A 14,450-nucleotide genomic window follows, 5' to 3' on the forward strand; every position below is an offset into this window, starting at 1 on the left:
CCAGAGAGCTCAAGGCTTAGAGAGATGAATGACAAGCTTAGGAAAGCCAGGGGGACCTTCCAGAAGCCACACATAGGCACTGCCTGCACCCTGGCAAGTGCAAATGTATTTGCTGATTGAGCATAGGAAGAAGGGCCCCCTGGGAAACCATCTCGCTCCTGTCTTACACATTTCTTGATGGCGTGCAATTAGTGGATCACCTTAGCAAAGGAAGTGTGAAGGTGCTTTCACACCACTTTGGCTCTTCTCCGAGAGGCTCCTGGAATAAAGAGAACTTCCTCATCTCCTCTCTGAGCTATGTCCTCTTCTAGATTCCTGAGCTCAGATAAAAGGGTCTTTTCACCTAGAAACCAATATTATGCTAGATGGTTGCTGCTGAGTCTGGTACAAACAAAAAGATTCAGAATTGACTCAAAATCCAAGCCCTAATTTTCATCTGGATAGATGGGCAAGTCCCTCGTGGGGTGCAGCATAGAAGTGGTAAACTGTAAAGAAGTAATGTTTTTCTTTAATTTGGTCAATGATGAAACACCCACTTGCCTTCCCAGCCATGACATGCCATATGAAACAATGGCCCCTGACGTCCCCCAGCCCACCTTCTGGTGACCCAGGAGCCTGTTCGCTTATCAGAGTCATTTCTACTTCCGTCCAGCTGCATCCAAAGGATAACAAGATGCGATGCATCAACAGGAACGTAAACACAGCTGTGCGTTCATTCAGCCCAGCCCTGCACACAAGTCAAACACTGGGTCACTCACACACTGTAATGTGAGTAAAGGGTCCAAAAGTCTCCCCTTACTGTGTGCCCCAAACACCAACTCCCTGTGGCTGGCTGTAGAGCAGGGCATTGCCAATGTTTACATTACAGTCACGTTGGTTAGTGTGATATCCTCTGAGCAGAGGCCCTTGGCAAGCAGCAGGAGAAGGGGGCAGAGGAGTTAGAGGAACTATAGGTCCACCTCCCTTGTTTCAGAAAGAGCAGCTCTGCTCTTACATATTTGCCTCTCAAACCAAAATACACTAAAAGCCTCTGGTCTCAAATACTACGGCCTTAGGAGCTCCCTGATAAAATTATCTGTGGGAAGATTACAGATGAATCCATTGTTAGCCATTACCGCCATAAAAGGGTTGTCTACCAGGAGAGCTGAAGTTTGAAGAGACAGAAGAAACGGGAGGACACACCAGGGCCACTGGTGGGAAGCTGGAGGGGAGGCACCCAGCAGAGCACAGGGAGGGAGGCAGCGCAAGGGAGAACATCCACAGATCTCCCTGCTTTGTAAGTGAAATAAGCCAGACAGGGAAAGACAAATACTGTATGGCATCACTCATATGTGGAATTAAAAAGAAAAAGTCAAACTCATGGAAACATACAGAAGGGTGGTTGCCAGGGCGGGGGTGGGGGAAATGGGGTGATGTTGGTCGCAGGGCACAAACTTTCAGTCATAAGATGAGTACGTTCTGGGGATCTGACGTGCAACACGGTGACTATAGTTAATGATGCTGTGTGACATACTCGAAATATGCTGAGAGAGTAGATCTGAAGCATTTGCACCAAAAAAAAAAAAAAAGAGAGAGAGAGAGAGAGAGAGAGAAATAAAGGGTAACTATGTGAGGTGATAGATGTGTTAATTAACTTGATTGTGGTAATCATTTTACCATGTACACATATAGCAAATCATCACATTTACACTGTAAAAATATACAATTTTTTGTCAATTATTCCTCAATAAAGCTGATAACAAAAACCAAACAAACAAAAACCTGTTCCTTTCTTAACAGGTGGCCTATGCTAGCCCTGGCCACAGAAACTTATTAGGGAAGGCTCAGATACCAACATCACAAGGTAGATTTTTTTATTGTAGATTTGAATAAAGATTGTGCAGAAATATATTTACTGATATGAAAATATGTCTGGTGTATTTTGTTAAAATGGAAATAGTTCTTAACAAAGGAGTATGCGCAATATAAATACCCATGTATAAAATATTCCAAATGTAAAGATACCTCTGGGTGAAAGGATTATATATATTTTTTCTTTTTTAATTGTACTTGCTAAATTTTTTTTACAATGAATACATTTTGTGTGTGCATATTCTTTTATGTTTTAAAAACGTGATAAACTAGTAGGACTACATCAAATTAAAAAGCTCCTGCACAGTAAAGGAAACAACAAAATGAAAAGGCAAGCTATGGCTTAGGAGAAAATTATCTGCAAGCCATATAAACCGTAAGGGGTTAATATCCAAAATATATAAGGAACTCACACAATCCAATAGCAAAACCCCAAATAATAATCCAATTTTAAAATGGGCAAAGAACCTGAATAGACATTTTTCTAAAGAAGACATAAAAATGGCCAATGGGTACATGAAAAGGTGCTCAATATCACCAATCATTGGAGAAATGCAAATCTAAACCACAATGAGATATCACCTCGCACCTGTTAAGAGGGTTATTATCAAAAAGACAAGATATAATAAGTTTTGACGAGGGTATGGAGAAAAGGGAACCCTTGTACGCTGTTGGTAGTACATTGATAAAACCATTACAGAAAACAGTGTGGAAGTCCCTCAAAAAATTAAAAATGGAACTACTATATGGCCTAGCAATCCCTCTGCTCCCTCGGCCAGGGTCCATACCCATCCCCTACCCATACCCAGAGGCAAGGGAATCAGCACCCTATCTATGCTCCTATCTGTGCTCCTATGTTCATTAATGAAGAAGAGTCTTACTTTAGAAAAATATTCTGCTAATAATCGAAGGAGAAAAGACTGAATTTGATAAAGCTATTTCCAAGCCCCTAAGGTATTGATCCATCTAAGCAATGACTATAAATTGCTGCCAACCAGACAAGCAGTTTTTATACTCCTCCTGGTGGAAGGATGCAGCAGGACCTATCAAGAATTCTGACCAAAAATCAAAAACAAAACAAAGGATAGTCTACAGTGAACACAGGACTGGGCTAAATGGCACCACAAGAATGTTATAAGTAAACTAAGGCTGTGGGAGATGCTAGGGGACAACTGACTCAGTTCTTTACTAAATAACGAGCAAAGAGATGAAAGAGAACCTGTAGGTAAAAACATATGTAATAGGCATATCAACCATTTGAACATATGGACCTGATTTGGATGTCTGATTCAAACAAACAAGCAAAAACAAAAATATGAAAGAAAAAGAGAGAGAGAGAGAGAGAGAAAGAGAGAGAGAGAAACAAAATAGCAAACAGCACAGTGAGGCTGGAGAGTGGAGGGGAGGCCCTTCCCCAGACAGGGCGGCCCTGTGGGCCCTTCCCAGTCACACCCACCCATTTCACCCCAGCACAGCCCTGCTGTGCCTCTGCTGCCCCCATGTGGCCGAGGGACGCTTGACACTGGAGCCCCCCAACGAAACCAAACCAGGACGCCAATGCCATAGTCATCTTTGATAGATTCCTCTTCCCCTTTTCACCAACTCGTGGTGAGGACTTGTCCCACTCATGAACATGGGGCTCCCTTGGCAGCAAGTGCCAAGAGATGTACAGACTCTGGCGGAGGGAGCAGGATCCAGAGAACCAGAAGCATCTCTAGCAATCCCCTCTGACAGAAGGAAGGGGGAGATAAAAAGGGAGGAAGCCTCAGGAGAATAGTGGCCAAAGGTGAGCAGTGAAACCAGATCACAGAGTGGTATCTGAAACCAGCTCCTTTGCCTCAGGAGATCAAGGTAATGCCACACTGAGCTGGTGACGTCTGCTCCCTGCGGGCTGTCTGTCTTACAGAGCACCTGAGGTGAACTGCCCTTGACCAGCCATTGGAGCACATGTTCCCAGAAGGGCAGAGGGAAAGTCAGCAGGATAACTCGCGAGTCTATCAGCCTGCTGTCTGAGCAACCAACCACAGAAATTCAGGAAAAGGGAGTCAAATTCACTGTTATTATCAAATAACATGCAAAGAGATTTAACTCAATCCTTTAATATTTGCAAAATTGTTATTAGGCATTAATGCTGACCATTAAAATGATTAATCAGTATTTGGCTTACCCACTAAGTCCATTTTTCTCTGCTTGATTTATTGGATCTATAATACTAAGGGTGACAGGATTCTCTAATAAATAATTTTCAGAGCGTAGGTACACATCACGTAGACACACAAACACATTTCATTCTGGATGAAACTTGCCAATAGCCAGTTTCTTAACCATGTACCTAAACCCCTTCTTGCACGTGACCCAGGCATACATTTCAGTATATTCCTCCCATATTAAGGCTGCAGAGCCAGACTGCCTGGGTTCACACGCAGCTGCAGCATTTACTGCGTGGCCTTGGGCAAATCACCTAAGCTTTCCCAGTCTCGGTTGCCCCCCCTGTATGATGGGGACAATAACAGCCCCACCTCATAGGGCTAAATGAGTTCATAGCTGTAAAGTGCTTAAAACAGTGCCTGGCACAGCAAGTGCTAGAGGAATTCATTAACTCAGTCCCATAGTTATTTTTTCAAAATGGGTGGATGGGGCGTAGGGTTGCAATATAATTGATATTTAAAAGATAATTTAAAAAACAAACTGATTTTCTTCTTTAAACTAATAAACACCATATGTTACTAAAATGAGGTGACAATGAAGTGGCCAGTGTCTCCTTATCCACCTCTAAAGTTTGATGTCACTTTTAGGAGAATCAGACTTATTGGCCTTATTCTCCTTGAAGCCTCTTTTTTAACCCCCTTGTAATAGTCTTTGTAGTGATCAGACTCTTCTTCAAGCCTATATCATTTAGGAAAGTAAAGAACATGTATGTGTGTGTGTACACATGTGCCTGTGTGTGCATACGTATATGTGCATGTGTGTATATGAGAGTGCATGTGTGCGTGTGCACGTGCGTATGTGTGGGTAGCAGGAACAGGTGGGTGGAGGTCAGCCATCCTGAGCATCCTGGAACAACTAAACTTCTGATGTGATCTCCTCCACTTTTCTCCCAGCTCTGGCCTGAGATTCTGCCCCCTCTTTCCCCACCTCCAGTAGGCAGCTCAGTCAGCTCGCACTCCAGCAACTCCTACCTATTGGTGTTCTCCAGAACCTCTACCTTCTTCCGAAGCTCCAAGTTCTCAGTTGAGCAAGACTCCACTCTATGAAGAAGAGAGAAAGAATAAAATTAATTATTATTAGTAAAGCAAACGCTAAGCCAGGAGCTCAGGTGGAAGTAAGTGGAGACCATGAGAGAAGTGGGGATCGCTATTCCAGAGCATGGCCAGCCAGAGTTGGGAAGAAGGATGAAGAGACTAAAGAAAAAAACAAACAGAAGGAGTGGAGTAACAGGTCCCTCTATAATGAGAGATGAATAGCATGGTACAAAATATAAGCACCTCTTTTGTGTGTTACCACCTTGTTTTCTCTCACCTCTTCCCTACTGCTCTCAATACACATCATACTTCTCCCTCTATAGGACAGCGATGTGGATACTACTGGCCGTGCTCCTGGCCAGAAGGACTGATGAGAAGCCAAGGGCTTGAGAGGGGGCCAAGCGGGAGGACAAGAACCCAGGACGAGGAATCCCAATGCTGGAGCATGCAAGCCCGAGAGGCAGGAAAGAGATTTTCATAGAAATATCTTGACCCTGGATGCCTACAGAAAATGATGGAACAGAATGGTCTACAGCTATCCCTCGGTACCCAGGGGAGAATGGTTCCAGAATCCCCGACCCCCCCATGGGTACCAAAATGCACGGATGCTCAAGTCCCTGATATAGTCCCTGGTGTAGTATTTGTATATGACCTACACACATCCTCCTATATACTTTAAATCACTTCTAGATTACTTATCATACCTAATGCAATGTAAATTCTATGTAGATAGTTATACTGTATTTTTACTTATATTATTTTTATTGTTTTATTATTTTTTGCTGAATATTTTCAATCCATGATCAGTTGAATCCGAGGCTGCAGAACTCCTGGATGTGGAGAGCTGACTGTATTTAATGCTAAAGTACCAGTACTTAAAACAGGTGATAGAAATACTAAACTTTCAATAGAAACTTCTAGAACTAGTCAGGATCCACCGACCACTCCTTTCCCCATATACACATGAAGATTTATTTCTGGGTCTGAGGCCTCATGCCCATCGTAAAATGATATTAATTTGTAAACTGGAGAAATTATCTTCTAGGGCTATTCTAAAACTGTATTTAATTCATATTTTTCTAACAGCCCTTCAATATTCCAGGTTTTTCAGAAGAACGAAGGGTGACTTCAAGTATTTTTGCAAAAAGTCACTCACCTATAGCATGAATTATAGTGGACAGAAAATAACGTCACCCTGACTTATTGCATTCCCTGTGTGCTCTCTCTAGGGCGCAAGGGTGCGTGGCCAGCAGGAACTGATTAAGTAGCACTGCCCCTTTCTGCCAAAACAGTGCTTCTCCTCTGAGAAGTTCCAGGAATGTACAGGGATGTTAATATTTGTACTTGTCTGAAAGGCAGCCTCCAAGGACCCGGGGATGCTTGCCTGGAAAGAGTGTGGTTCAAATGCCTAATAAGATTGAGTGTACTTTTTACTTCTTGCTGTGCTTATTAACGTCCCCTCCAAATAACCACTAGGTGGCAGGCAAAATATGGTTGATAAACCACCCGGCTTCTAAGGTGGCCAGAAAGAGGAACTCAACTGCTTCTCACCCACTCTTAGCACACTCACATTTCTCTGTGCACATCGTCCCATAAACCCAACAGTTTGCAGCAGCTTACTTTTTCTCCAAGCTGTCCATGTATTCTTTCTTCTTTCTCCTACTTTCCTGGGCAGAAATCTGAGAAATAAGAAGTGGGTAGAGAATGATGAATTTCCAACTCTATAAGTAAACTAGTTATCTGTAAATTGGAGACAGGAGGCCATTAGCACAGAAATCACCAAAGCCCTGCTCACTTTTGTGGCCGCTTTCCATTTGTTTAAGCTGCCAGCTCATCTGCTAATCTCCTCTTTGCTGGTTTCTTCCAGCCTATGTGCTCACATACTTTCCAACAAACTAGGCCCCCCGTGGAAAGGACACTGGACCAGGACCCAGCAGAACATGTGGGTCACAGACCATTGGTATAGTCTCAGATGAATGAGTTTAACTCTCTGGACCTCCATTGGCTCAACAATGTATATAAAATAAGACAGCTGCGCTTGGTTATATATCAACTTGCTGCTGGTTCTGAACGTGGATGACGAGTAATACTAACCTCTTGCCTTCCTCCTCTCTTTGCCACCTCCCTCCTGGTCTGCCTGTGCCTAAGCCATGCCCCCGGGCCTCAGCAGCCCTGCTCAGCACTACTGAGGGGCCCAGGACTAGCAGACTGCTGAGCCAGTGAATGGCAGAATTCTTTTTTATCACAAACCCCTACAAAGAAAAAAAATTTTTCAGCAAGAAAAAAAAATGATCCCGTTAAAAAGTGGGCAAAAGACATGAACAGACACTTCAAAAGAACATAGACAAATGGCCAAAAAAATATGAAAAAATGCTCAACATCACTAATCATCAGGGAAATACAAATTAAAACCACAATGAGATACCACCTTACGCCTATCAGAATGGTCATTATTAAAAAGTAAAAAACAATAGATGTTAGTGTGGATGCAGTGAAACTGGAACACTTATACACTATTGGTGGGAATATAAATTAGTACAACCTCTATGGAGATCAATATGGAGATTTCTCAAAGAACTACTAATAAAAGTAGACCTACCATTCAATCTAGCAATCCCACTACTGGGTATCTACCCAAAGGAAAAGAAGTCATTATGTCAAAAAGACACCTGAGCTGAATGTTTATCATAGCACAATTCACAATTGCAAAGATATGGAATAAACCTAAGTGCCCATGAACTGATGAGTGGATAAAGAAAATGTGGCATATATATATATATATATGTATATATCATAGAGTACTACTCAGCCATAAAACAGAATGAAATAATGTCTTTTGCAGCAACTTGGATGGAACTGGAGGCCATTACCCTAAGTAAAGTATCTCAAGAACAGAATAACAAATACCGTATATACTCACTTATAAGCAGGAGCTAAACAATGGGTGTACATGGTCATACAGGGTGGTATAATGGACTTTGGAGACTCGGAAGGGGAGAGGGTGGGGGGAGGATGAGGGATCAAAAATCACTTCCAGGTACAGTGTACACTATTCAAGTGATGGGTACACTAAAAGCCACTATACAGTTCATCCATGTATCAAAAAAACACTTGTACTCCCTAAATCTATTGCAATTTTTAAAAATGGAAAAAAATTAATAAAAATAAAAGATACATCAAAAAAGAAAAAAAATGTAAGCAAGCACCTCCAATGTATTTTTATTTAGTTATAAATTACACACACATATTCTAGAGGAAACTATTACATACATCATAAAACTGAAATTTAAAAGCCTGAGATTAAAAAAATAAACTTAGATGGAAGTTCTAATATCTTCCTCCCACCTCTGAATGTGTCATGTTTGGCCAGTGGAAGGGGAAGAGGAAGGGCGGGGGGGGGAACGTGCTGCTCACTCAATCCCCCCCCACTCTCTCTGCTCACCTTATTCTTGATTTTCCTCCGGATTTTCTTCAGGGCCTTTTCCTCTGATTTTGTTAGGGGCAATTTGGTGGGGATGGGATAGCCCTCAGCGATCAGAGTCCTCTTCTCCTCCTCGGTCAGGACCAGTGGGCCTGATCCCTGCAGTTTCTGTGTAGACCAAAGAGCAGAAAAGGGTCAAAGAAGAAGTAGGCACACTGCAGAATCACCTCCTAGTGGGGTGGTGAGGATCCATTCTGTCTTACAGAAGACTCAGAGAATAGGATGCCCCATCTGCTTTGAGGGAGAAACTGGCACTTCGAAGTGAAAGCAAAGATGGGGAAGACACTCCCATGTGAGTGTTATAACCCAAGGATTACAGCTCAAGGGCAAGGATAAAGAAGCCACCACCATTATTTCCCAGGAAGCACCCCACTAGCCAAAAGGTGAAAAACAAAAGTAGAGAATTCATTTCCCACATCCCTGGATATTTCCTGGCCTTGGAGTGATGAAGGATTCACATACACCTCTGCTTTGTGGAAGAGTTTTGTTGTTCTCCTTGTGAAAACGCCATTTTATGAGGTGCTCTCTACACAGCAGGAATCACTTCTCACCTCCACTTACAGCTAAGGGGCCATAGCTCCCAGGGGCACACCTGCAGGCACTGTTGAGGGAAGCCTCTGGCTTCAGTAGTCCCAGATTGTGCATCCTCAATGAAGATAAGAACTGTAGCTCATCTCATTTAACCCATAATAGATTCATGTGTTTCTACTTAGTCAAACAAACCAAGTCCTTACAGCATGTTAGCTCCATACTAAATGCCATGGAGGACTCCAAACAAACCCCATCTCACAAGTAGCTCATGACCAAGACTGAATTGATACCCATTAAAGAATGAGAGTAATTAAATGCTAAACTGTAATATTAACTGAAGGTACATTAAAAATTTGAAGAAAGAGAACATTCATACAAATTGTGTGATCAGGGAAGGTTTAGGGTAGGAGATAAGGCTTGAACTGGGCCTCCTGAAAGAAAGGAGATGACTTACATCAGAAAAAGAAGGGCATTCCAAGCAAAAGGCAGGACTGAGAAAAGTAACTGAAGATGCCACCCTGCCTAGAATAGGTAAGGTGTTCTTGAAGTTGCAGAGTGTTGGGCACATGATAATGAGTATTAGGGCTTAACAGGGAAACAACACGTTTGTTGGGCAAGAGTATGACATGGGGAAGATTCCTCCGTCAGCATGTAGAACATTAATCATAGTAGGACACACAGACATACAGGATAAAAGCTATTCTAGTAATCCAAGGAGTGAAAAGTCAGATTCAAGCAGAGAAGATAAAGAAAGAGTGGAAAGAGTTAATTCCCTTGTTCTTCGTAATGGTGATCTATAAGAATATACAGATCTAGAATTTTCTGGGACACAACCAATCCAAATTTTCAAAGTTATGCTAATGGATGAATGATTCTTACAAAATTTTTAAATATTTCATTTAAATTTGCTAGTCATGATATTGTAAATTCAAAAACATTGATTATAATGTTTAAGGCCACAGAAATCAATTCACCCTTTAGAACAATAAAAAATTATCTATTCCACTTTTTTGATTGGAAAATGGTGTCCTTATGCACGTAAGAGATGAACAGTGTCTCATGATTTCTGATCTGAGTTCCTGGGTTAGGAATCATACCACACACATACATAAAAGGCTATACTATGTTTTTGAGCTTTAGGCACCAAAGAATCTAATCTCAGAGTGATTTTTAAGTTCACCAAAGACTGCTCATTTAAAATATAAAATATATTTCTATTATAGGCTATAAGGACCACTGAAGAATGGTAAATATTTATGGTATAATTTTGAGGAGAAAATAACAAAAATTGTTATTCCTTATGTCTATAGCTCTGTAAAATAAACATGCGAATAAAAATGGAAAGTGGACACGTGAAAAGGAAGAGAATTGTGGTATGAGGTGAGATTTATGAGCAGTTCTTAAAAAATGTTCTTTAGGGTGGTCATCCCCCTGCTTTAGCCACTAGCCAGAAACTTCTAGACAAGAGTAAAAAGCAAACAGCCTTGAGTGGCCCCGCTCTGGAAGCCCCTCGGGGCAGAACAGAGGGGGTTGGCGACTGTCCAGAGATGCCCGGCGCATACTTACATGAGGCGCTGTGAGGAGCGGGGAGCTGGAGAGGGCGGAGGGGGCCCGGGGCGCGGCCCTGGCAGGGCTGTGGGTCTGAGGCAGGCCGAAGGGGTGCAGGCGCGGGTTGGGGCTCAGGCTGCCCTCTGAGTCACTGCCGTGACTGCTGGGAGGGGTGGGCGGTAAGTGCAGGTGGTCCCCAGGGGCTGAAGAAAAGAAAGCACATTTCATCCATCCCAGAGCCACAAAGAAGGACTTGGGGCTGGTGACACAAACTGTGTGCATCCGCACAGCGGCACTCTGACGGTCTAATAAACGCATGAGGGGCCCTCATGAGCTGACGTGGAAAGATCTCCAAGGAGCATTGCTAAGTAGAGGAGCGGGAGGGAAGCCAGGTATACAGTAGTGTATACAGGAGTCTCCTTTTGTATAAAAAAGGAGAGAAAAAGAATATAGACTCATATTTGCTTACACTGGCATAAAGAAGCACCGGAAGTGTATACAAGAAACCAATCAGGGTGTGACCCAAGGCAGGCAGGGAGAAATCGGGGTAGACTGAGACAGGGTGTTGATAAGGCTTCGCTGTATTCTTTTCAGATAGTTTATAGTTTGATTTGTAAACCATGTCAATGTATTATACACTTTTAAAAAAATCTTTTAAAAGATAGCAAAACCTAGGAGCCCATGAGGGTTCCCAATGGCTGCTCTGAGAAAAGCTCATTTGTTTTTGGAGGAATGTGCTGGTAGGACCTGCGGGCAAGGTGCCAAGCATTCTTCATTCAGAAAATACTTAACCATTTTTAGATAGATGAGTAGGCACAGGAAAAATAAGTGGGGCAATGGTGGGCTTTCTCCTCCAACGCCCCCCAGCTGCAAACGTCCACCCTTTGCCCTTCCTCAGGGAGGCGCCACACGCCCCTCTCGGCCAGGGCCTGCGGAGCCCTAGTCGGCGTCCATCAGGCCTCTCCAGGAAGCAGGGAGGGGTTTCTGAAGGAAGGATCCGATGTGGATTTAATAGCGGGTATTTCTGTTGTGCCAGCTGCTGTTACTGAGCCAAGAGAGATAACTTCAGGTGACCCCTTCACTCTTGGGGCCCCCAGGACAATAGAGCCTTTAGAATGGCAGCTCTGTGGTGGGCACGGTGCCCGGGTGCTTCATGCACAGCTGGGTCTGCTCGGCCAGAGAACTGCTGGGGGCCGCAGGGAGCCTCAGCGCTTCATCTTTTCTCTCCTGCACACGGAGACTGTCCATTCTGAGACACGACTACTGACCCACAGCTGCCCTAGGAGATGACAGGCAGCAGTCAGGCAGCTCTCTCTCCTACTGAAAGACCTGAATATCCAAGGTGACAACAGGCAACGTAGCTCTCAGCCACCCCCACCCCAGCACACTTTTCATTCCTCTCTCTCTCTCTCTCTCTCTCTCAACATACTACTTTTATCTAGATGCTTCCTCTTTGCACTTTTCTCTGCCAAAGTCTTACCAAAGAGCTCCCTTGGCTTTTTAGTGTTTATGTGCACTCTTAAAACTAAAGAATATTCTAAAATAATCCTATGTACTCTGTTCCCAACACTCCAGGCAACAGTTGCAGGCAGCTAAAGGTGAGCATGTGCCTTGAATATGTATGTGCTTGCTAGAAAGTAGGAGTCCTGAGAGTGTTGACCAAGGTTTTTCTAATGCCGTGAATACTATGGCACTTTATGGTAAAACACACACACACACACACACACACACACACCAGACAGCACACTAACCTGTTAGAGGCTCCATTTTCCTGCCACTCTGTGCTGTTACATTCCTAAAAATTAGCCAAGAGTACCTAGAGCTCCCCTGCCCCTTTCACTTGGCACAGGCCAAATCATTCTAACACTGCTCTTTCCAAGCAGAGGGTACACCACAAAACCCAGAAATGGAATGACAAGAAAAGTGAGTGAAACAAACTTGAATCTCATCTTTCCTACCTACTGAGAGCTACTGATCTGGCCACAGGTGCCTTAGTATCGTATTTCTAAATATCATTTGAAATGCTGCTCTTGGGTTACTGCAAGGTCTGGGGACAACAAGCTACTTTGCCTAGAAACTCTGATGCATTCAAGGATATTGAATTTCCTTATCTCTGTTTATCCAGGATAATGAGGAAAGACTGCCCTTTACTGTATTGTTGAAACATTTCTCCTCCAGTGACCCTGAATTCTGAAGCCACTATGGGATTCATTATTACTCTTATGACACTTTCTGAACCATATTGCAACATAAATTAAAAGAGCAAGATGCATTTGATGGTAATATCTGGTACATAAAAATGAAAGGAATTACCGCACAGCAGTACATAAAGCTGAAAGGCTCTAATGTTTATCACTCAGTGCAAAGAAATAGTGTCTCAATATAGATTCTAGCCAATTTAATCAGAGTTGGCCTCTTATTTTCCTTTAAACTAACATAGAGAAAGAAAAATGTTAAAGTATAACACCTTTGAGTCTGACACTATTAGCTCTAAATGGACGGCAAGAAGCCCAATGAGATGCATCACTAGGGGCCACGGACATTACAGTATAGGTAGGGGGCTCCTTGCAACTGCTGTCATCCAAAGTCAACATGTTAAAACACTGAATTTTATGATTCAAAAGACACAATTTAAGAAAAAAAACAAAAACAAAAACACTGAATTGGCCAGACAGATAAACTGTGAATTCACTTTACAAAAGGTTGAAACGAGCATGGCCCCTTTGTGGACTGCTGTTTATATGTGGGGCTGTATCATGTTCATACCAAGAAGGCTTAAGGGCTGCCGTTCTCTTGTATGTCAGCACCCACATCGTAGCAGTCTATACAGGTTTTGAAAAATCAGCCTGGCTGGGAGCAAAGGTACAGGAATATTTAGCTGGAAATCAGGCATGTGCATATATGGGAACATAATATTTAGGCTCCAGAATTTTTATTTGGAAGCAAAGTTTGTAGGAAGAGAGCTATTTCATAAAGCAAGCTACACTTGTGGTACGAACTAATCCCAGCACCCTTGCCCATATTCCCTTTCTCTTTAGACTGGGCAGCTACACCTGGTAACCCTGAAGGAACACAGGGAAAGTAGACAGACCTTCCTTAGGAGAGAAGTTCAGAAACTGATCCACTTCATGAGGCTCCAGCTTAATTTTAGGAATAATGGTCTGGCATGAGGAATCCACCTGAAAAAAGAATTCCAAACACGATTTTTAAAAACCAATTACAGCCTTGAAGAAACATACAGGAGAGCTATTTGTCATTGTGTCTTCCTCTTGGGACCACCCTGCCTCTCCGGAGCACAGCTGAGCATAGGTAGCTTCTTTGACAGGGAGTCATTTTAGTTCTTAACCTTCTTCTCATCGCCAAACCTGATATTACAGCTGATGGAACCCTCAGAACCTGAAAATCAAAAGCCCAAGGCTCACTTAGTGCTTCTTTCTATTGTTTTCGTGGTGCTATAAAGGCATTTTATCACGAAATATTCTGGTAATTTTTAAAGGGTCACCAGGCTCCACTAGTTTGTTTGTGGTAAGGACTGTGCATCAACCGGCATCCTTTTCCTCCAGCTCCCTGACAATTGACATCTAGCCATGAAATAGCCGGTAGGGAACAGAGAAAAGTTATCTGCCCCATACACAGGGAGCAAGGCCATGACCCTGAGCTTTGTTAGCTACATACTTAAAAAGCAACTGAACTAAAATCTTATGGACCCAAATCTTAAGGAGATTAATACAGACTCCAGGAGGCCAGTCCAATAAAGAGACTCAGGGTGCTATGGAGACAGGAACCCTACTGGGCAG

The 14,450-nt window shown here is 43.0% G+C and overlaps 1 protein-coding gene across 1 annotated transcript in view; it reads right to left on the reverse strand.

The window, feature by feature from the left end:
* The window catches only part of CREB3L2 (cAMP responsive element binding protein 3 like 2), a 114,342-nt gene that overhangs the window by 17,848 nt on the left and 82,044 nt on the right, over positions 1 to 14,450 (reverse strand). The window contains exons 4-8 of the mRNA XM_069461286.1: positions 13,745 to 13,832; positions 10,672 to 10,856; positions 8,536 to 8,682; positions 6,714 to 6,772; positions 5,031 to 5,099 (exon numbers count right to left, since the gene is read on the reverse strand). Of these exons, the coding sequence (XP_069317387.1) occupies positions 5,031 to 5,099; positions 6,714 to 6,772; positions 8,536 to 8,682; positions 10,672 to 10,856; positions 13,745 to 13,832 (548 nt within the window). The remainder of the gene's footprint in view (positions 1 to 5,030; positions 5,100 to 6,713; positions 6,773 to 8,535; positions 8,683 to 10,671; positions 10,857 to 13,744; positions 13,833 to 14,450) is intronic.

Source organism: Eulemur rufifrons, chromosome 29 (assembly GCF_041146395.1).
Source record: "Eulemur rufifrons isolate Redbay chromosome 29, OSU_ERuf_1, whole genome shotgun sequence".
NCBI lineage: Eukaryota > Metazoa > Chordata > Mammalia > Primates > Lemuridae > Eulemur > Eulemur rufifrons.